Source organism: Bos grunniens, chromosome 18, assembly GCF_055505025.1.
Source record: "Bos grunniens cultivar Pamir isolate PY7600 chromosome 18, Bosgru_T2T1.0, whole genome shotgun sequence".
NCBI classification, from domain to species: Eukaryota; Metazoa; Chordata; class Mammalia; order Artiodactyla; family Bovidae; genus Bos; species Bos grunniens.
In genome coordinates, this window is record NC_141182.1 from 61,768,579 (window position 1) to 61,783,669 (window position 15,091).

Consider the following 15,091-nt stretch of genomic DNA (forward strand, 5'->3'; position numbering starts at 1 on the left):
TATCATCTTATTCTTCCCCAGGACAGTTACTATTCCATGTCACTCTGCAAACAATGAAACAGAAAGTGTCCAGGTTTCAGGGTCCTTGGTGAAAAAAAGTGCAGAGTTTGAGCGCTCTGCTCAGCAAGCCCCTAAAAGACTCACTTCACCCCTATCAAAGAGGGGAGGGAATAATGATAATTTGTTCTATTGTGCAGGGGAAAGGAGAAAAAAGATGAAATGTAGTTTCAGCAAAATCAGACAAGCTTGGCTGGTTGATTTCGATTCAAAAATCACCATTCTCACCTATCCAACTAATGCCAACTAAGCACCTATGATGTGCCAGGCTCCGTGATGGAAACTTTTGCTTCTATAGGGGCAGAAGACTTGGCTTTCTAGATTCTTCAGCTGAGATAACAATTCAATTGACATAAGACAGTTGGACACAGTTAGTTTAATATGTACAGGAGCCCCATAAAATTTTTTGAGGCTCAAAGACTGTCAGAAAATTGAAGCTTATATGACCCCCTGAGTTAAGGAGAAAGGGGTGGGGATCTGGGCCTTCAAATGGGAGGAAGACCATGCACAGAAGGATGAGAAGAGCAAGTGCCTGGTGAACAAATGTTTGCCCACTCCAAGCAGGTAAGTCTTTCTGAGATTAAAAAGTTCTCTGTGGTAATAGCTCTCTTCCAGGCATAGGTCTCCGAATCTACATTGTTTTGAACAATTGAGGGAGAGGTAAAGAGCTTCTCCTGAATCTAATGGGTCTTAATTAACTTTAGCTCAAAACAATTTACTGGTCAAAGGGGCACATTTGGGGAGACATAATACACTCCGTCTCACTTCTTTTCAAGCAAACTTTCCAGTAACTTTGAGACAAATTAGAAGTCTTCTCTATGATTGTAGAAACCAAATCTCAGAGATGGAGAGCTTGCCCAGTGTGTCCTTTTACCACCTGCTCCATCACTTCCTTACTCCATAGAACTGGACCCCAGTGCCAAGGGCGGATGGACATTCTTAACGGCTTTATGTCTTCTTTCCTCAGCAGACTGTAGCCTCCTCAACTACGTCTAGGATGTTGCTTCAGTTTGTTCATCAATTTGGTCAAAAGCTCACCCGCAAGCAGCTACTGGAACCCATAGATGAGTCTGAGAGACCCGTGGCTCATCTGAACACCCTAAACCTGGTGAACGTGGGTGTGGGCAGGATGTTGATAGTTGGCATATACATTCTGGCTGGTGCACTGGCCAAGTTCATAGCTGGACCAGCAACCATCATCTCGTTCTTGGTGGCTGCCATGTTTTCTGTATTATCTGGGCTCTGCTATGCTGAATTTGGGGCCTGGGTACCACGCTCTGGTTCTACATATTTCTACAGCTATGTCACAATGGGTCAAGTCTATGCCTTCATCATTGGTTGGAACTCCATACTTCTCTTAGTTACGGGTGAGACGATGGGCCAGCAAATGGTGTGGGGCTTAAGCCTGGGAAACTATGTTGGAGGATTGGGTTCTCAGTCATTCATGAGCACTTTATTCTTGGCCTCGTGAAGGGAAGTTGATAATAGTGTCAGGAAGACCCCACAACTACATTCAACTCGGTTCTATCCTGTGTCCTTAAATGATGGACCATGAACCCAGGAGAAAAAGGAACTGTAGGGAATGGGTGAGAGGGAGGCATGTCCCACAGGTTGATCCCCTCATCATAGTGAAGTCTTTGCTCAGTTGTTGCCTTCCTGGGATTTTCCTTTACCACTTTATTTCAAATTTCATGCCTATACCAGCCCTCCCATTCCCACTTATGTGTTTTCTTTTCTTGTATAACATTGATCTCCTCCTAACATATTAAAACACCTGACATTTTGGTGAATCATTTGGGTCTACTCTCCCCAACTCATGAAAAAAATTCTTTGATATTTTGTATTTTGTAGCAGGTATTTGTATATATAGGCTTTTTGTATATACAGGTATTTTATCTGTGTTTTTAGATACTATGGCACATCAATTTTTGTTTGTCAATGAACGCTCCTCTTCTGCCTCTGCAGGCACTGCCGCCTTGGCCAGGGCCTCGAGTTACATCTTTGACAGCCTGATTGGAAATCACATCTCTCAGGCATTACAGGAAACTTTCTCTCTGCAGCTGCCTTACTCCCTGGCCACATATGCAGACTTTTTTGCCCTGGGCCTGGTACTGCTGATGACAGGTGAGACAGGGCTCAACAACAGGATGGAAAGAGCAGGGTGTGGAATGGGAGCTGGTGTAGGAAAGGCTTGGTGTGGCAGAATGGTGGGGGATTAGAAATAGAAAGAATGGTCTTGAAATAGAAGCTAAGACATAGACCATTGTTTTCCACCCTTGGCACTACTGACAATTTGGGCTTATCATTCTTTGGTGTGAAGGGACTGTCCTGTGAATTTTAATTTCTTTTCTTAATCATTATTGAGTGTTGAGTGTCATCTTGGCCTTTGCTCACTAGATACCAGTGACATCCACCCACCCCCAACTGTGGCAATCAGGGTGTCTCCAGACAGTGCCAACGTCCCTTGGGGAATAAAATTACCCCAAGCTGAGAATCATTTACTTAGACCAACAAGTCTTCCTTTGTACTGAGGCCAAAGATTTTTTTTTTTTTAATTGACAGGAAGTTCACATAGCATAAAATTAACCACTTTGTACCTCTTCCCAGCTTCAGTCATAAATAACTGACATACAACATTGTGTAAGATTAAGGTGTACATCTTGCTTTGTTAGACATGTATTCTGAGAAGATTGCCACAATAATTAACATCTTAAAGTGTACAATTCAGTAGCGTTAGGCACATCTGTAATGTTGGGCAACCATCACCTCCATCTAGTTCCAAACACGTTCAACACCTCTGTGCCCACTAAGCAGTCACTGTCTGTTTGTCCACCACCACCAACTGCCAGCCCTGAGCAACTATTTCTCTGCTTCCTGTTGTTGTTCAGTCACTAAGTCATATCCAACTCTTTGCAACCCCATGGATTATGTATGCCAAGCTCCTCTGTCCTCCACTATCTTCTGGAGTTTGCTCAAATTTATGTCCATTGAGTCAGTGATACTATCCAACATTTCATTCACTGTCACCCTCTTCTCCTTCTGCCCTCAATCTTACCCAGCATCAGAATCTTTTCCAATGAGTCAGTTCTGCCCATCAGGTGGCCAAAATTTTGGAGCTTCAGCATCAGTCCTTCCAATGAATATTCAGGGTTGATTTCCTTTAGGATTGATTCGTTTGTTCCCCTTGCTGTCAAAGGGACTCTCAAGAGTCTTCTCCAACACCACAGTTCAAAAGCATCAGTTCTTTGGTGCTCAGCCTTCTTATGGTCCAACTCTCACATCTGTACATGACTATTGGAAAAACCATAGCTTTGACTATATGGACCTTTGTAGGCAAAGTGATGGCCCTGCTTTTTAATATGCTGTCTATGTTTGCCATAGCTTTCCTTCCAAGAAGCAAATATCTTTTAATTTCATGGCTGCAGTCACTGTCTGCCGGAGAAGGCAATGGCACCCCACTCCAGTACTCTTGCTTGGAAAATCCCATGGTCGGAGGAGCCTGTTAGGCTGCAATCCATGGGGTCGCTAAGAGTTGGACACGACTGAGCAACTTCACTTTCACTTTTCACTTTCATGCATTGGAGAAGGAAATGGCAGCCCACTCCAGTGTTCTTGCCTGGAGAATCCCAGGGACAGGGGAGCCTGGTGGGCTGCCATCTATGGGGTCACACAGAGTCGGACACGACTTAAGTGACTTAGCATAGCAGTCACTGTCTGCAGTGATTTCGGAGCCCAAGAAAAGAAAATCTGTCACTGCTGCCACTTTTTCCTCTTCTATTTGCCAGGAAGTGATGGGACCAGATGCTATGGTCTTAGCTTTATTAATGTTGAGTTTTAAGCCAGCTTTTTCACTCTCCTATTTCACTTTCATCACAAAGCTCTTTAAGCTGTGATTTCAGTTGTAACCTGATTATGGGTTTTCTCCATCCCTCTAGTGTCATAGCAATAAAGTCTTTGCTTGATGACTAGATACAAAAAAAAAAAAAAAGAAGAAGAAGCTCTTTAGTTCATGTTCATTTTCTGCCATTAGGGTGGTATCATCTACATATCTGAGATTGTTGCTATTTTTCCTGGCAATCTTGATTCCAGCTTGTGCTTCATCCAGCTTGGCATTTTGCATGATGTACTCTGCATGTAAGTTAAATAAGCAGGGTGACAATATACAGCCTTGATATAGTCCTTTCCCAATTTGGAACCAGTCCATTATTCTATGTCCAGTTCTAGGTGTTTCTTCTTGACCTGCATAGATTTCTCAGGATACAGGTAAAGTGGTCTGGAATTCCTATCTCTTTAAGAATTTTCACAGTTTGTGTGATCCACACAGCCAAAATCTTTAGTGTAGTCAAATGAAGCAGAAGTATATGATTCATTGGTATTTCCCCCCGCGTTCCCTGTGATCCAATGAATGTTGGCAATTTGATCTCTGATCCTTTGCATTTTCTTAACTCTGTTGTACATCTGAAAGTTCTTGATTCCCATATTGCTGAAGCATAGCTTTGAAGGATTTTGAGCATAACCTTGAAGCATGTGAAATGAGTGCAATTGTACAGTAGTTTGAGCATTCTTTGGCATTGCCCTTCTTTGGGATTAGAATGAAAACTGATCTAGAAGTCCTGAAGCTACTGTTGAGTTTCCCAAGTTTGCTCACGTATCAACTACAGCACTTTCACAGCATCATCTTTTAGGATTTGAAATCGCTCAGCTGGAATTCCATCACCTTCACTAGCTTTGTTTGTACTATTGCTTCCTAAGACCCACTTGACTTCACACTCCAGGATGTCTGGTTCTAGGTGAATGACCACACCATCTTGGTTATCCAGACCACTGAGACATTTTTTTTTGTATAGTTCTGGGTATTCGTGCCACCTCTTCTAAATCTCTTCTGCTTCTGTTAGTCCCTTACCATTTCTGTCCTTTATCATCCCCATCCTTCCATGAAATGTTCCCTTAATATCCCAGGTTTTCTTGAAGAGATCTCTAGTCTTTCCCACTCTGCTGTTTTCCTCTATTTCTTTGCATTGTTCATTTAAGATGGCTTTCTTGTCTCTCCCTGCTATTCTCTGGAATTCTGCATCCAGTTGGTTATATCTTTCCCTTTCTCCTTTGTCTTTCACTTCTCATCTTCCCTCACCTATTTGTAAAGCCTCCTCAGACACCCATTTTGCCTTTCTGCATTTCTTTTCCTTGGGGATGGTTTTGGTCACTGCCTCATGTACAGTGTTAGGAATCTCTGGCCCTAGTTCTTCAGGCAGTCTGCCTACCAGATCTAATTCCTTGAATCTATTTGTCACCTCCACTGTTTAATTATAATGGATTTTATTTAGGTCATACCTGAATGGTCTGGTAGTTTTCCCTACTTTCTTCAATTTAAGCCTGAATTTTGCAATAAGGAACTGATGATCTGAGCTACAATCAGCTCCAGGTCTTTCTTTTACTGACTGTATAGAGCCTCTCCACCTTCAGCTACAAAAAATATAATAAATCTGATTTCAGTATTGAACTTTTGGTGATGTCCAAGTGAAGAGTCATCTTTTGTGTTGTTGAAAAAGGGTGTTTCTATGACTAGTATATCTATAAATGTATCAATAATTTGAGTGTTTCATATTACATCTTTCCCACAGGACTACGGCTTCTGGGAGCTCGTGAGTCAATCCTGGTTACAAAAATATCCATAGGAATAAACATTTTGGTTCTCATTTTCATTACCATCACTGGCTTCATTAAGGGAGATCTGCATAACTGGAAGCTCACAGAACAGGACTACAAACTGAACACATCTGGATCCAGAGACATCTATGGTTAGGACGGTAATATTGGCCATAATATACGGTTGACGGGCATGCAGAGCTGGTATGGTGTGGACTAAAGATATCTGGGCTGTTGGGTCCAGATGAAGCAAGTCCTGGAGCCCAGGACTTGAGGTATGAAGGGAGAAGCTCAAGAGATGGAAGAACACACCTCACCCACTTTCTTTCTCTTTCCTTCTCTCACCGTAGCTTGGGCCCTTTGGGTTCTGGAGGGTTTGCACCTTTCGGCTTTGAAGGGATTCTCCAGGGAACAGCTACATGTTTCTACTATTTTTTTGGTGCTGATGTTCTTGCCACTAAAGGTAACATGGTCACTGTGTGTCCCATCTGAGGTTTGGGAACAGACTGGCTGCCTCTGGCTTTGAGGAAACCTGAATGAGGAGTACAATAAGGAAGGGGATTTTTCCCAGTGTGTTTTCCTGACTCAACACTTCTTCCCTTTCTGCAGGGGCAGAAGCTATAAATCCTCATCGTTCCATCCCCTGGAGCATCTTGATCACCATCTTTATCTGCTTTTTGGCTTACTCTGGTGTCTCAGTGGCACTCACCCTCATGGTGCCCTACTACCTGATTCAGCCTCACAACCCTTTGCCACAAGCCATTCTCCATAGTTTGTGGCTCCCCGCCACATACATCATGACAGTTGGTACCCTCTGTGCTCTTATATTCAGGTCAGTGCCATGGTTTCCTCCCTGTCTACTGTCAATGCTCAGATCTCCAAACCCTTAGGATTGGTAAAGAAGACAGAGAGACACCTTACCCCAAGCCGACAAGAGAGCAGAAGCCCTGCTCTGTCCTTCTCCACATCCTTACATGCTTCCATCTTCTCTTCCAGACTCCATACTGCCGTGTTCAAAATGCCTACTTTGATCTACACAATGGCAGAGGACGGGCTCCTTTTCCGGGTGCTTACCCGGATCCACGTCTGCACAGGCATCCATGTCCTGGCCATGATGTCTGCTGCAAATCTTGCAGGTTAAAAAACATTTTTTGAAACCCATGCTTTAACTTACATATTTTTAGCTGTTTCTCACTCCCTTCTCCACCTTGTTTGCGCCCTCATTCTAGGGATCATGGCGTTACTCTTCAGATTCACAGATCTTGTGGATCTCGTGTCAGTCGGGACCCTGCTCATCTACTCCCTGGTGGCATTTTCTATTCTTGTCCTCAGGTGAGACCCCACTACACCTCGGTAGGGAGTCTTGGAGATTAGTTGGGAGGTAAACGTCTTCTGCCTTCATGCTATCTTCTAAAAGTCCTGCTCTGCTTAAGACAGGACACATGTGAAATAGGCTGTGTGATGTTGGATGAGTAGGGGCTGCTGCTAATATTGCCTTAAAACCTCTAATTCAGGTACCAGCCAGACCAGAATTTAAGCAAGAATGAGAACACAGAGGAGGAAATTGAGATGCCTGTCCCTGATGAACATCCGCTGGACTCTGAACCTGAAGCAAGAAACTCAAACATTCTAAAGAGTCTGTGGTTCCCTATCAGCACCATCCCCACTAGGAAATCTGGCCAGATTGTCTATGGATGTGCCTCACTACTCGGTGAGCAGTGGGATTTCTCTTTGGTCGTTTGCTGAAATTGACAGTATGGTGTTGGAGTGTGTATTTTGTCAACTGAGGAGTCCTGGTGATATGAGGGCCCTTGCTGAGGTGGGCAGCCTGGGGAGAGGGGTGGCCCAAGGTCTTGACATCTTCAGCTTCTGAAGTTGAACCTGTTCTCCTCCACCTTGACCCCTGTAGTTCTCCTGATGATAATCTTGAGCCTGATCCTGGTCCAGTGGTCCAGTCAGGGGTTTTCTGGAGACTCCAAGTACACACCAGTGGCTGTGCTGCTGCTGCTGCTCACCATTGGAGTCATGGTCATCATCTGGAGGCAGCCCCAGAACCCCATTCCTCTTTATTTTAAGGTAAGTGACCTTATGTGCCCAAACTGTCCACCTGGAGTGAACATGCTTCATGGTCTAAACATCCAGGGAGTGAGGGGAACTGCTAAAACCAACAGACTCTTCCTGATCCCCCTCAGTACTTTACATACATGGTCTGAGTAGGCACTGAATACACAGACTGAAGGCTGGTCTTCTTGCCCACTTGGGGTAGAGACTCTCATTCAGGCATCTGGGGTGTGTTCAGGGATGAACTGACTCTGCCCCACAGGTCCCTGCTCTGCCTGTCCTCCCACTGGTGAGCATCCTTGTGAACATTTACTTGATGATGCAGATAACTTCTGGGACCAGGGCCATATTTGGCATCTGGAATGTGATCGGTAAGTGGCTTTCTGGCATAAAGAGACCCCTTGAGTGACAGATCCCAAACTGAGCTCCCCTAAACTTCTTGACCACCATAGGAGACCTATTGGATGTTTGTAACCAGGAAGAGTGCCTGCTTATCCTTCTCATTTTCTCATTTCCTTACTAGGATTTCTCATATACTTTGGATACGGGATCCGACACAGCCTGGAGGAGAACGATGAGCAACAACCACCAGCTTCCACCTCCCAGACTCTTGACAAAAACACCCCTAGTCCTGAGTCATCTTAACCACAAGTCATAGATGCTGTGTAGAATCCCTATATACATAGGAGGTGTCTTCTGCTACATGAACACTTTCAGCCTCTATGGAGTGTGAAGGTGTATGCATCTACAGCCCTGTCTTTATTGCCAGTGGACAAAGTGACTTTAATGTTTTCTAATTTTTAAGTAAGCTTTTCAAAGCATGATGTACATACAGAAAAACACATGCTTCTGAAGTTTGCAGCAATACCGATTTTCACAAAGAAAGTACAACAACATAACAGTGGGAGAAAGACAATGTTAACCTGGCACCTGAGAAACAACTCCTTGTTCCCATCTCCAGCCTGAGCACAGAGCTGGCCACTTGAGGAGGAAACATAGGTAATCATGTATTGTGTAAGAGTTACACCTTAAATATTCAGTCATCAATAAGTTTGAAGTAAAAGGTCAGTTTTCATTCCAATCCCAAGAAAGGTAATGCCAAAGAATGTTCAAACTACCAAACAACTGTGCTCATTTCACAGCCTAGCAAGAAAATGCTCAAAATCCTAAGCTAGACTTCAGCAGTACATGAACTGACAACTTCCAGATTCAAGCTAGGTTTAGAAAAGGTAGATGAACTAGAGATCAAATTGCCTACAATTGTTGGATCACAAAGAAAGCGAGGCAATTCCAGAAAAACATCAACTTCTGCTTCATTAACTATGCCAAACCCTTTGACTGTGTGGACCACAACTAACTGTGGAATATCCTTAAAGAGATGGGAATACCAGACCATCTTACCTGTCTCCTGAGAAACCTGTATGCAGGTCAAAAAGCAACAGTTAGAATCAGACATGGAATGGTGGACTGGTTCACAACTGGCAAGGGAGTATGATAAGGCTATATATTGTTCCCCTCTTATTTAAATTATATGCAGAGTACATGATGCAAAATGCTGGGCTGGATGAATCACAAGCTGGAATCAAGATTGCCAGGAGAAGTATCAACAACCTCAGATGATACCATCCTAATGACAGAAAGTGAAGAGGAAATAAAGAGCCTCTTGATAAAGATGAAAGAGGAGAGCGAAAAGCCTGGCTTAACACTTAGTATTCAAAAATACTAAGATCATAGCATCTGGTCCTGTTACTTCCTGGCAAATAGAAGAGGAAAAAGTGGAAGCAGTGACAGATTTTCTTTCCTTTGACTCCAAAATCACTGCAGACAATGACTGTAGCCATGAAATTAAAAAACACTTGATCCTTGAAAAGAAACCTATGACAGACCTAGACAGCATATTAAAAAGCAGAGAGATTACTTTGTCGACAAAGGTTTGTCTAGTCAAAGCTGCAGTTTTTCCAGTAGTCGTGTATGGATGTGAGAGTTCGGCCATAAAGAAGGCTGAACACTGCAGAATTGATGCTTTTGAAAACTGTGGTGCTGGGTAAGACTCTCGAGAGTCCTTTGTACTGCAAGGCGATCAAACCAGAAAACTCTAAAGGAAATCAACCCTGAATATCCATTGGAAGGATTGATGCTGAAGTTGAAGCTCCAATACTTTGGCCACATGATGTGCAGAGCTGATTCAATGGAAAAGACCCTGATTCTGGGAAAGCTGAGGGCAGGAGGAGAAGAGGGAACAGGCAATGAGATGTTTAGATAGCATCACTGACTCAATGGACACCTCCAGGAGATAGTGGAGGATAGAGGAGCCTGGTGTGCTGCATTCCACGTGGTCACAAAGACTTGTACATGACTTAGCAACTGAACAACCACAACAGGACCCTGCAGGCATGCCTCTGAGATATTCCTGGTTTGATTCCAGACTACTATAGTGAAGAGAACTGGCAATAAAGAGAATCACACAAATTTTTTTATTTAACCGACTCAATGGACCTTGGTTTGGGTGGACTCCGGGAGTTGGTGATGGACAAGGAGGCCTGGCTTGCTGCAGTTCATGGGATGGCAAAGAGTTGGACACAACTGAGTGACTGAACTGAACTGACTGCATATAAACTTATGTTTACACTACACTGTAGTCTATTCAGTGTGCTATATATTCTCTCTAAAAAATGTACATACTTTAACTTAAAAGTACTTTATTGCTGAAAAATGCTAGCTGTCATCTGACAACCCAGAGTTGCCACAAAACCTCAGTTTGCAGAAACTGCAGCATCTGCAAAGCACAATAAAATGATATCTGCTTGTACATGTGTATGTATATATTGAAAGATGTATAGTTATTAAGCACAAAAGATATATATGTATTAAAGTATAGGTGCCAAGGTTCATTGTTGATCTAAAATCAATGCATCTAGATGTCCTGTAATACTATTTGCTAAATCTGTCACCTCTTGGTATCTCTGTATGGTCTCCACATCATAATAACCTCTTGACATTTGGGATTAGTCAAACTTCGTTAGGGCCCATCCTCATGACCTCATTTATCTTAATTACCTCTTTAAGGCCCCCAAACAAAATACAGTCACATTCTGAAGTCCTGGGGATCAGGAATTCAACATACAGATTTGAAAGAAGGGACATGCATTCGCCTCTTCACACTTTTGACCACCATTTGCTTCCCAGTGGCTAAAACAGTGTCTGGAATACAATAAGTGCTCAGTTATATTTGATGAGATATTTAATGAAAGAATCGTATGTACATGTAATATTTTCCATGACCCAAGATGGGGAACTTTTTATTTACCAGTAATTATCAAAGGGAGACCACAGTATTTGTTTGGGAAAAATGATATTTTATTAAACGACTTGGAACAGAAAATGAGACTTTAAGGTCATGTCTAATCTATGACTGGTCTTCCCTGGTGGCCCCATGGTAAAGAATCCTGCCAATGCAGGAGACATGTTCAGTCCCTCGATTGGGAAGATCGCCTGGAGGAGGAGATAGCAACTGTTTCCAGTGTTCTTGCCTGGAAAATCCCATGGACAGAGGAGCCTGGGGGGATACAGTCCAGGGGATTGAAAAAAGAGACAGACATGACTTAGAGACTGCTGTTGCTGCTGCTGCTGCTGCTGCTGCTAAGTTGCTTCAGTCATGTCCAACTCTGTGTGGCCCCATAGACGACAGCACATCAGGCTTCCCTGTCCCTGGGATTTTCCAGACAGGAACACTGGAGTGGGTTGCCATTTCCTTCTCCAGTGCATGAAAGTGAAAAGTGAAAAGTGAAAGTGAAGTCGCTCAGTCATGTCCGACCCTGTGCGACCCCATGTACTGCAGCCTACCAGGCTCCTCCGTCCATGGGATTTTCCAGGCAAGAGTACTGGAGTGGGGTGCCATTGCCTTCTCCAGATTTAGAGACTAAACAACAACAATTCTTAGCTGGTGCTGGCTAGATAATTTCACAGGAGAGAAAAAATGCAGAGAGAAATTGGGAAGAGGAGAGAGAAGAGAGGGGTGAGAAGGTGGTGAAGGGTTCTGTGAGATGAGAACCTCTTCCCTTGGTCTGATCTCACTTTCATATGAAAATCATGAAGTGATTGATGTAGGTAGGCATCTCACAGAAAGAAAGATTTTTTAAATGATTATTCTTGGTGTAGATTGATGAGGGGGAAAAACAGCTGGCAGAAGAAGGAGAAAGAGCAAATCATTAGTGTGTTATTCCATGAATGTGTTATTTAAGTAGGTGGTTCCCACAGATCGCAGGAAGTCAGTGAGTGGTTGGGAGCAGGGCAAGAAGGTGAGGAAGGGGTTTGGGAGATGACTGAGGGTCTGCTGTCTTTCCAGGGATAAGGATACAACATGGACACCCTCCGGAAGTCACAGATTCCTCTCCCCCCACGCCATGCCTACCCACTCTACTGGCCATGTGAACCTGGAAACGTCACCTAACCTTCCTTCTAACTGTCTAAAAGCTTGGCAAAGAAGTGGAGAAATAAGACACAGGATGAGTCCTTACATAACCTGTGTAACCTATGTAAGATGGGAATTTCAGAGTTGAGGTTCTTGGCTCAGTTGATGGAAAATTAAATAACAATCAAAGTAAGAAAAAAGAAAAGAGAATTTTGGTTATTTTTGTAACATCCAGATTTTTAAGATAATATCCTGAATTGTGATTGATAATCTACCAGGACATATCAGATTTTTAGGAATTTCATATAATTTTTAGAACACATATTAATAACACTTATCCTTCCAATATAACCTAAGAAGGTTTATCATCCTTATTTGAGAATGCATGTGTGCTTAGGCACTTCAGTCGTGTCTGACTCTTTGAGACCCAACAGACTATAGCCTGATAGTCTCCTCTGTCCATGGGATTCTCCTGGCAAGGATACTGGAGTGGGTTGCCCTGCACTCTTCCAGGGGACCTGCTGATGGTACCCATGTAATTATATGTGCCAGTATGCCTAATTGTAATGAGGTAGCTATCATTCCTTGAGATGTTTTAGGAGCTTTCTGAAAAATCCCCAGAATAGCTAGAGGTCAAAAAATATTTCATTCGGGGCTTCTTTGGTGGCTCAGTGGTAAATCTGCCTGCCAAGGCAGGAGACATGGGTTCTGACACGGGCAGATTCTCATGTGTGAAAGCACTTGCAGAAGGTCAGCTTTCCTGCAGAGAGGTTCTGGCACTCCAAAAAAAATAAAAACAATTCTGGTCAAAGCAAAGTTGGAGGTGAGAGAATCTTTCCCCTCCCCCACACAAGGAAACATCCCCACACAGAAAAGGGGAGTGATGAGTGAGTGCTCAGCTACCCTAGTTCTGCAGGACATCGCAGAAAACACCTGAGAAGGACATCCACAGCAGCACCAGAGACCTGAGACGGGACCTCCATGAGGAGGGAGAGGAAAAATATTTGGAAAGACACAGATAAACATTTCAAAGGGGGTGAAAAGGATTGCTTTTCTCAGTGAGTCCATTCACATGCCTCTGGGAGCACCACACCAGGGAATGTCTCTGCTGCATCCACAGGAACCCTCAGTACCCCGAGTGCTGGTTCCACACCTCCCCACACTCTTCGGGGGCTCCTTGTGGGACCCTGCCCCTGCAATGTCCTGGGGATCTCGGGTAGACCAGAAGCAGGCTCAGAAAACCAGTCCCCGCTCTGGGCGAGGGCGCCCGCAGACTGGAGCTCTAGAGCCACCTTCTGGAAATCCAGAGACAAGTTTCCAGGAGGCAGCCTGGTGGGTTGTCAGAGCAGAGAGACAGAAAAGCTTCAGAATTCTCCCACAAGGCCTCCCTGGTGGTTCAGTGGTTAAGAATCCGCCTGCCAAGGCAGAGGACCCAGGTTCAGTCCCCTGTCTGGGAGGACCCCATATGCCATGGGACAACTAAGCCCACATGCCACAACTACTGCAGCCTGTGCTCTGCAGCAAGAGAAGCCACCCAAGGAGAAGCCCGTGCACCGCAACTAGGGAAAGACTGTGCAGTAACCAAGATCCAGGGCAGACACACTTCATCAATTAATTTAAGATTATTAAAAAGGATTATCCCACAAGAGGGAACAGAAAGAGTGAAATAAGTGTACTGATACAAAGACAGAGAAAATCCCAGAAAATAACTCCACCATGAAACAACAGTACCCCAGTTGAAGTTAACCACCAAAGATTGAAGGTGGTGTCTACTACAAATACAAAAGTATAGTATAGAATTATACTCACAGTTCTACTCACCTTCATCCTCTTGGGAGCAGCCTCTCCACTGAGGAATATAGTACCACTTTAATTCCCAGAATTTTCTGCTTTGAGTCAGATGAGAGAAACTCAGAGAAGGCTTCTTTCTGCATCTGTTGCATCTCAGGTGTTTTCCCTTTAAAATAATCTTCCTAACAACTCTGGGTTCAAGAGCATCCCCACACAACCAACTAAAACTCACCACAACAGCTTAAGCTGCTTCATTCCTTTTGTGGAGTTGGCTTTTCAAGGATAGACACTTAGATCAATGGGATAGAATCGACAGTCCTGAAACAAATACTTACATTTATGGTTCGTTTTACCCATGGGAACCAAGACAATACAATGGGTAAAAGATAATGTCATCAACAATAGTGCTCAGACAAGTATACATCCATATGCAAATAAATAAACCTGGACCACTACTTCACAGTAAAAAAAAAAGAAAGAAAGAAAAATTAACGGAAGCTTGAACTACGACATGTCGTCCCCACAGTGACAGTGTCTGGCTGGTGTTTTAGCAAGTGTGTCACTTGTTGTATGTCAGAAACTTGTCCACTCTCTAACCCCTCGCTACTTGCTCATCCCTCCCCTCCGACTCCTGATTTTTACCTTCTGTGAGACCTACTGCTTTTGACCTCCTTCAGCATATCTCCCTTTCCTCCCTTGGTGCTCAGTCTTCCCAGGAAACAGACTCCTCGGGATCCTATTCCATCCCTTTGTGCAAGGCTGGCTGCAGACATGACACTTGTTCAATGCTTTTGTTGCTTGAATTCACATCAGAGACTGTAAACTCCCCTTCTCCTGGTTGGGGTCCAGCTGGGCTTGGGGGTCGGTCCCCCACATTGGAGTGTCTCAGGTCAGGTGCAGGCTGTGGGGAGTTGAGTCATGTAAGAGGACTGGGTAGGAGGAGGAGTGTGAGTGGGTCCCCAGTTCTGCTTATGGTCCTTGATGATCAATGAATTCAAGTGTTCCTGGAAATAATCAAGAAACACAATAGAGATGGAAAGGTTATATTTGACGCACACTGAGGATTATAGTGTGACAAGGACGAGCCAGCCTCTCTGAGAGCTCTGAGGAACTGCTCTGCTCAAG

General features: G+C 43.9%; 1 protein-coding gene across 2 annotated transcripts; it reads left to right on the forward strand.

The window, feature by feature from the left end:
• Positions 1 to 421: 421 nt before the first annotated feature.
• Positions 422 to 8,409, forward strand: LOC147354568 (cationic amino acid transporter 3-like). 2 transcript variants are annotated; one of them, XM_086355152.1, is made up of 11 exons: positions 422 to 1,424; positions 2,023 to 2,181; positions 5,679 to 5,853; positions 6,051 to 6,166; positions 6,313 to 6,535; positions 6,700 to 6,839; positions 6,933 to 7,035; positions 7,218 to 7,414; positions 7,613 to 7,779; positions 8,027 to 8,135; positions 8,288 to 8,409. In XM_086355152.1, the coding sequence occupies exons 1-11, from the start codon at positions 1,055 to 1,057 to the stop codon at positions 8,407 to 8,409; spliced, it is 1,881 nt and encodes a 626-aa protein (XP_086211278.1). In that variant the 5' UTR covers positions 422 to 1,054. The 2 variants fall into 2 exon arrangements, with proteins under 2 accessions (XP_086211278.1, XP_086211279.1); XM_086355153.1 differs by having other exon boundaries at positions 5,679 to 5,850; positions 6,048 to 6,166.
• Positions 8,410 to 15,091: the final 6,682 nt, after the last annotated feature.

Coding starts and splice junctions, on each gene's coding strand:
- LOC147354568 (XM_086355152.1), top strand. CDS start 1,055: ATGTTGCTTCAGTTTGTTCATCAATTTGGTCAAAAGCTCACCCGCAAG. Junction 5,854..6,050: donor TCTGGATCCAGAGACATCTA/TGGTTAGGACGG, acceptor CTTCTCTCACCG/TAGCTTGGGCCCTTTGGGTT. Junction 6,840..6,932: donor GTCTGCTGCAAATCTTGCAG/GTTAAAAAACAT, acceptor CCCTCATTCTAG/GGATCATGGCGTTACTCTTC.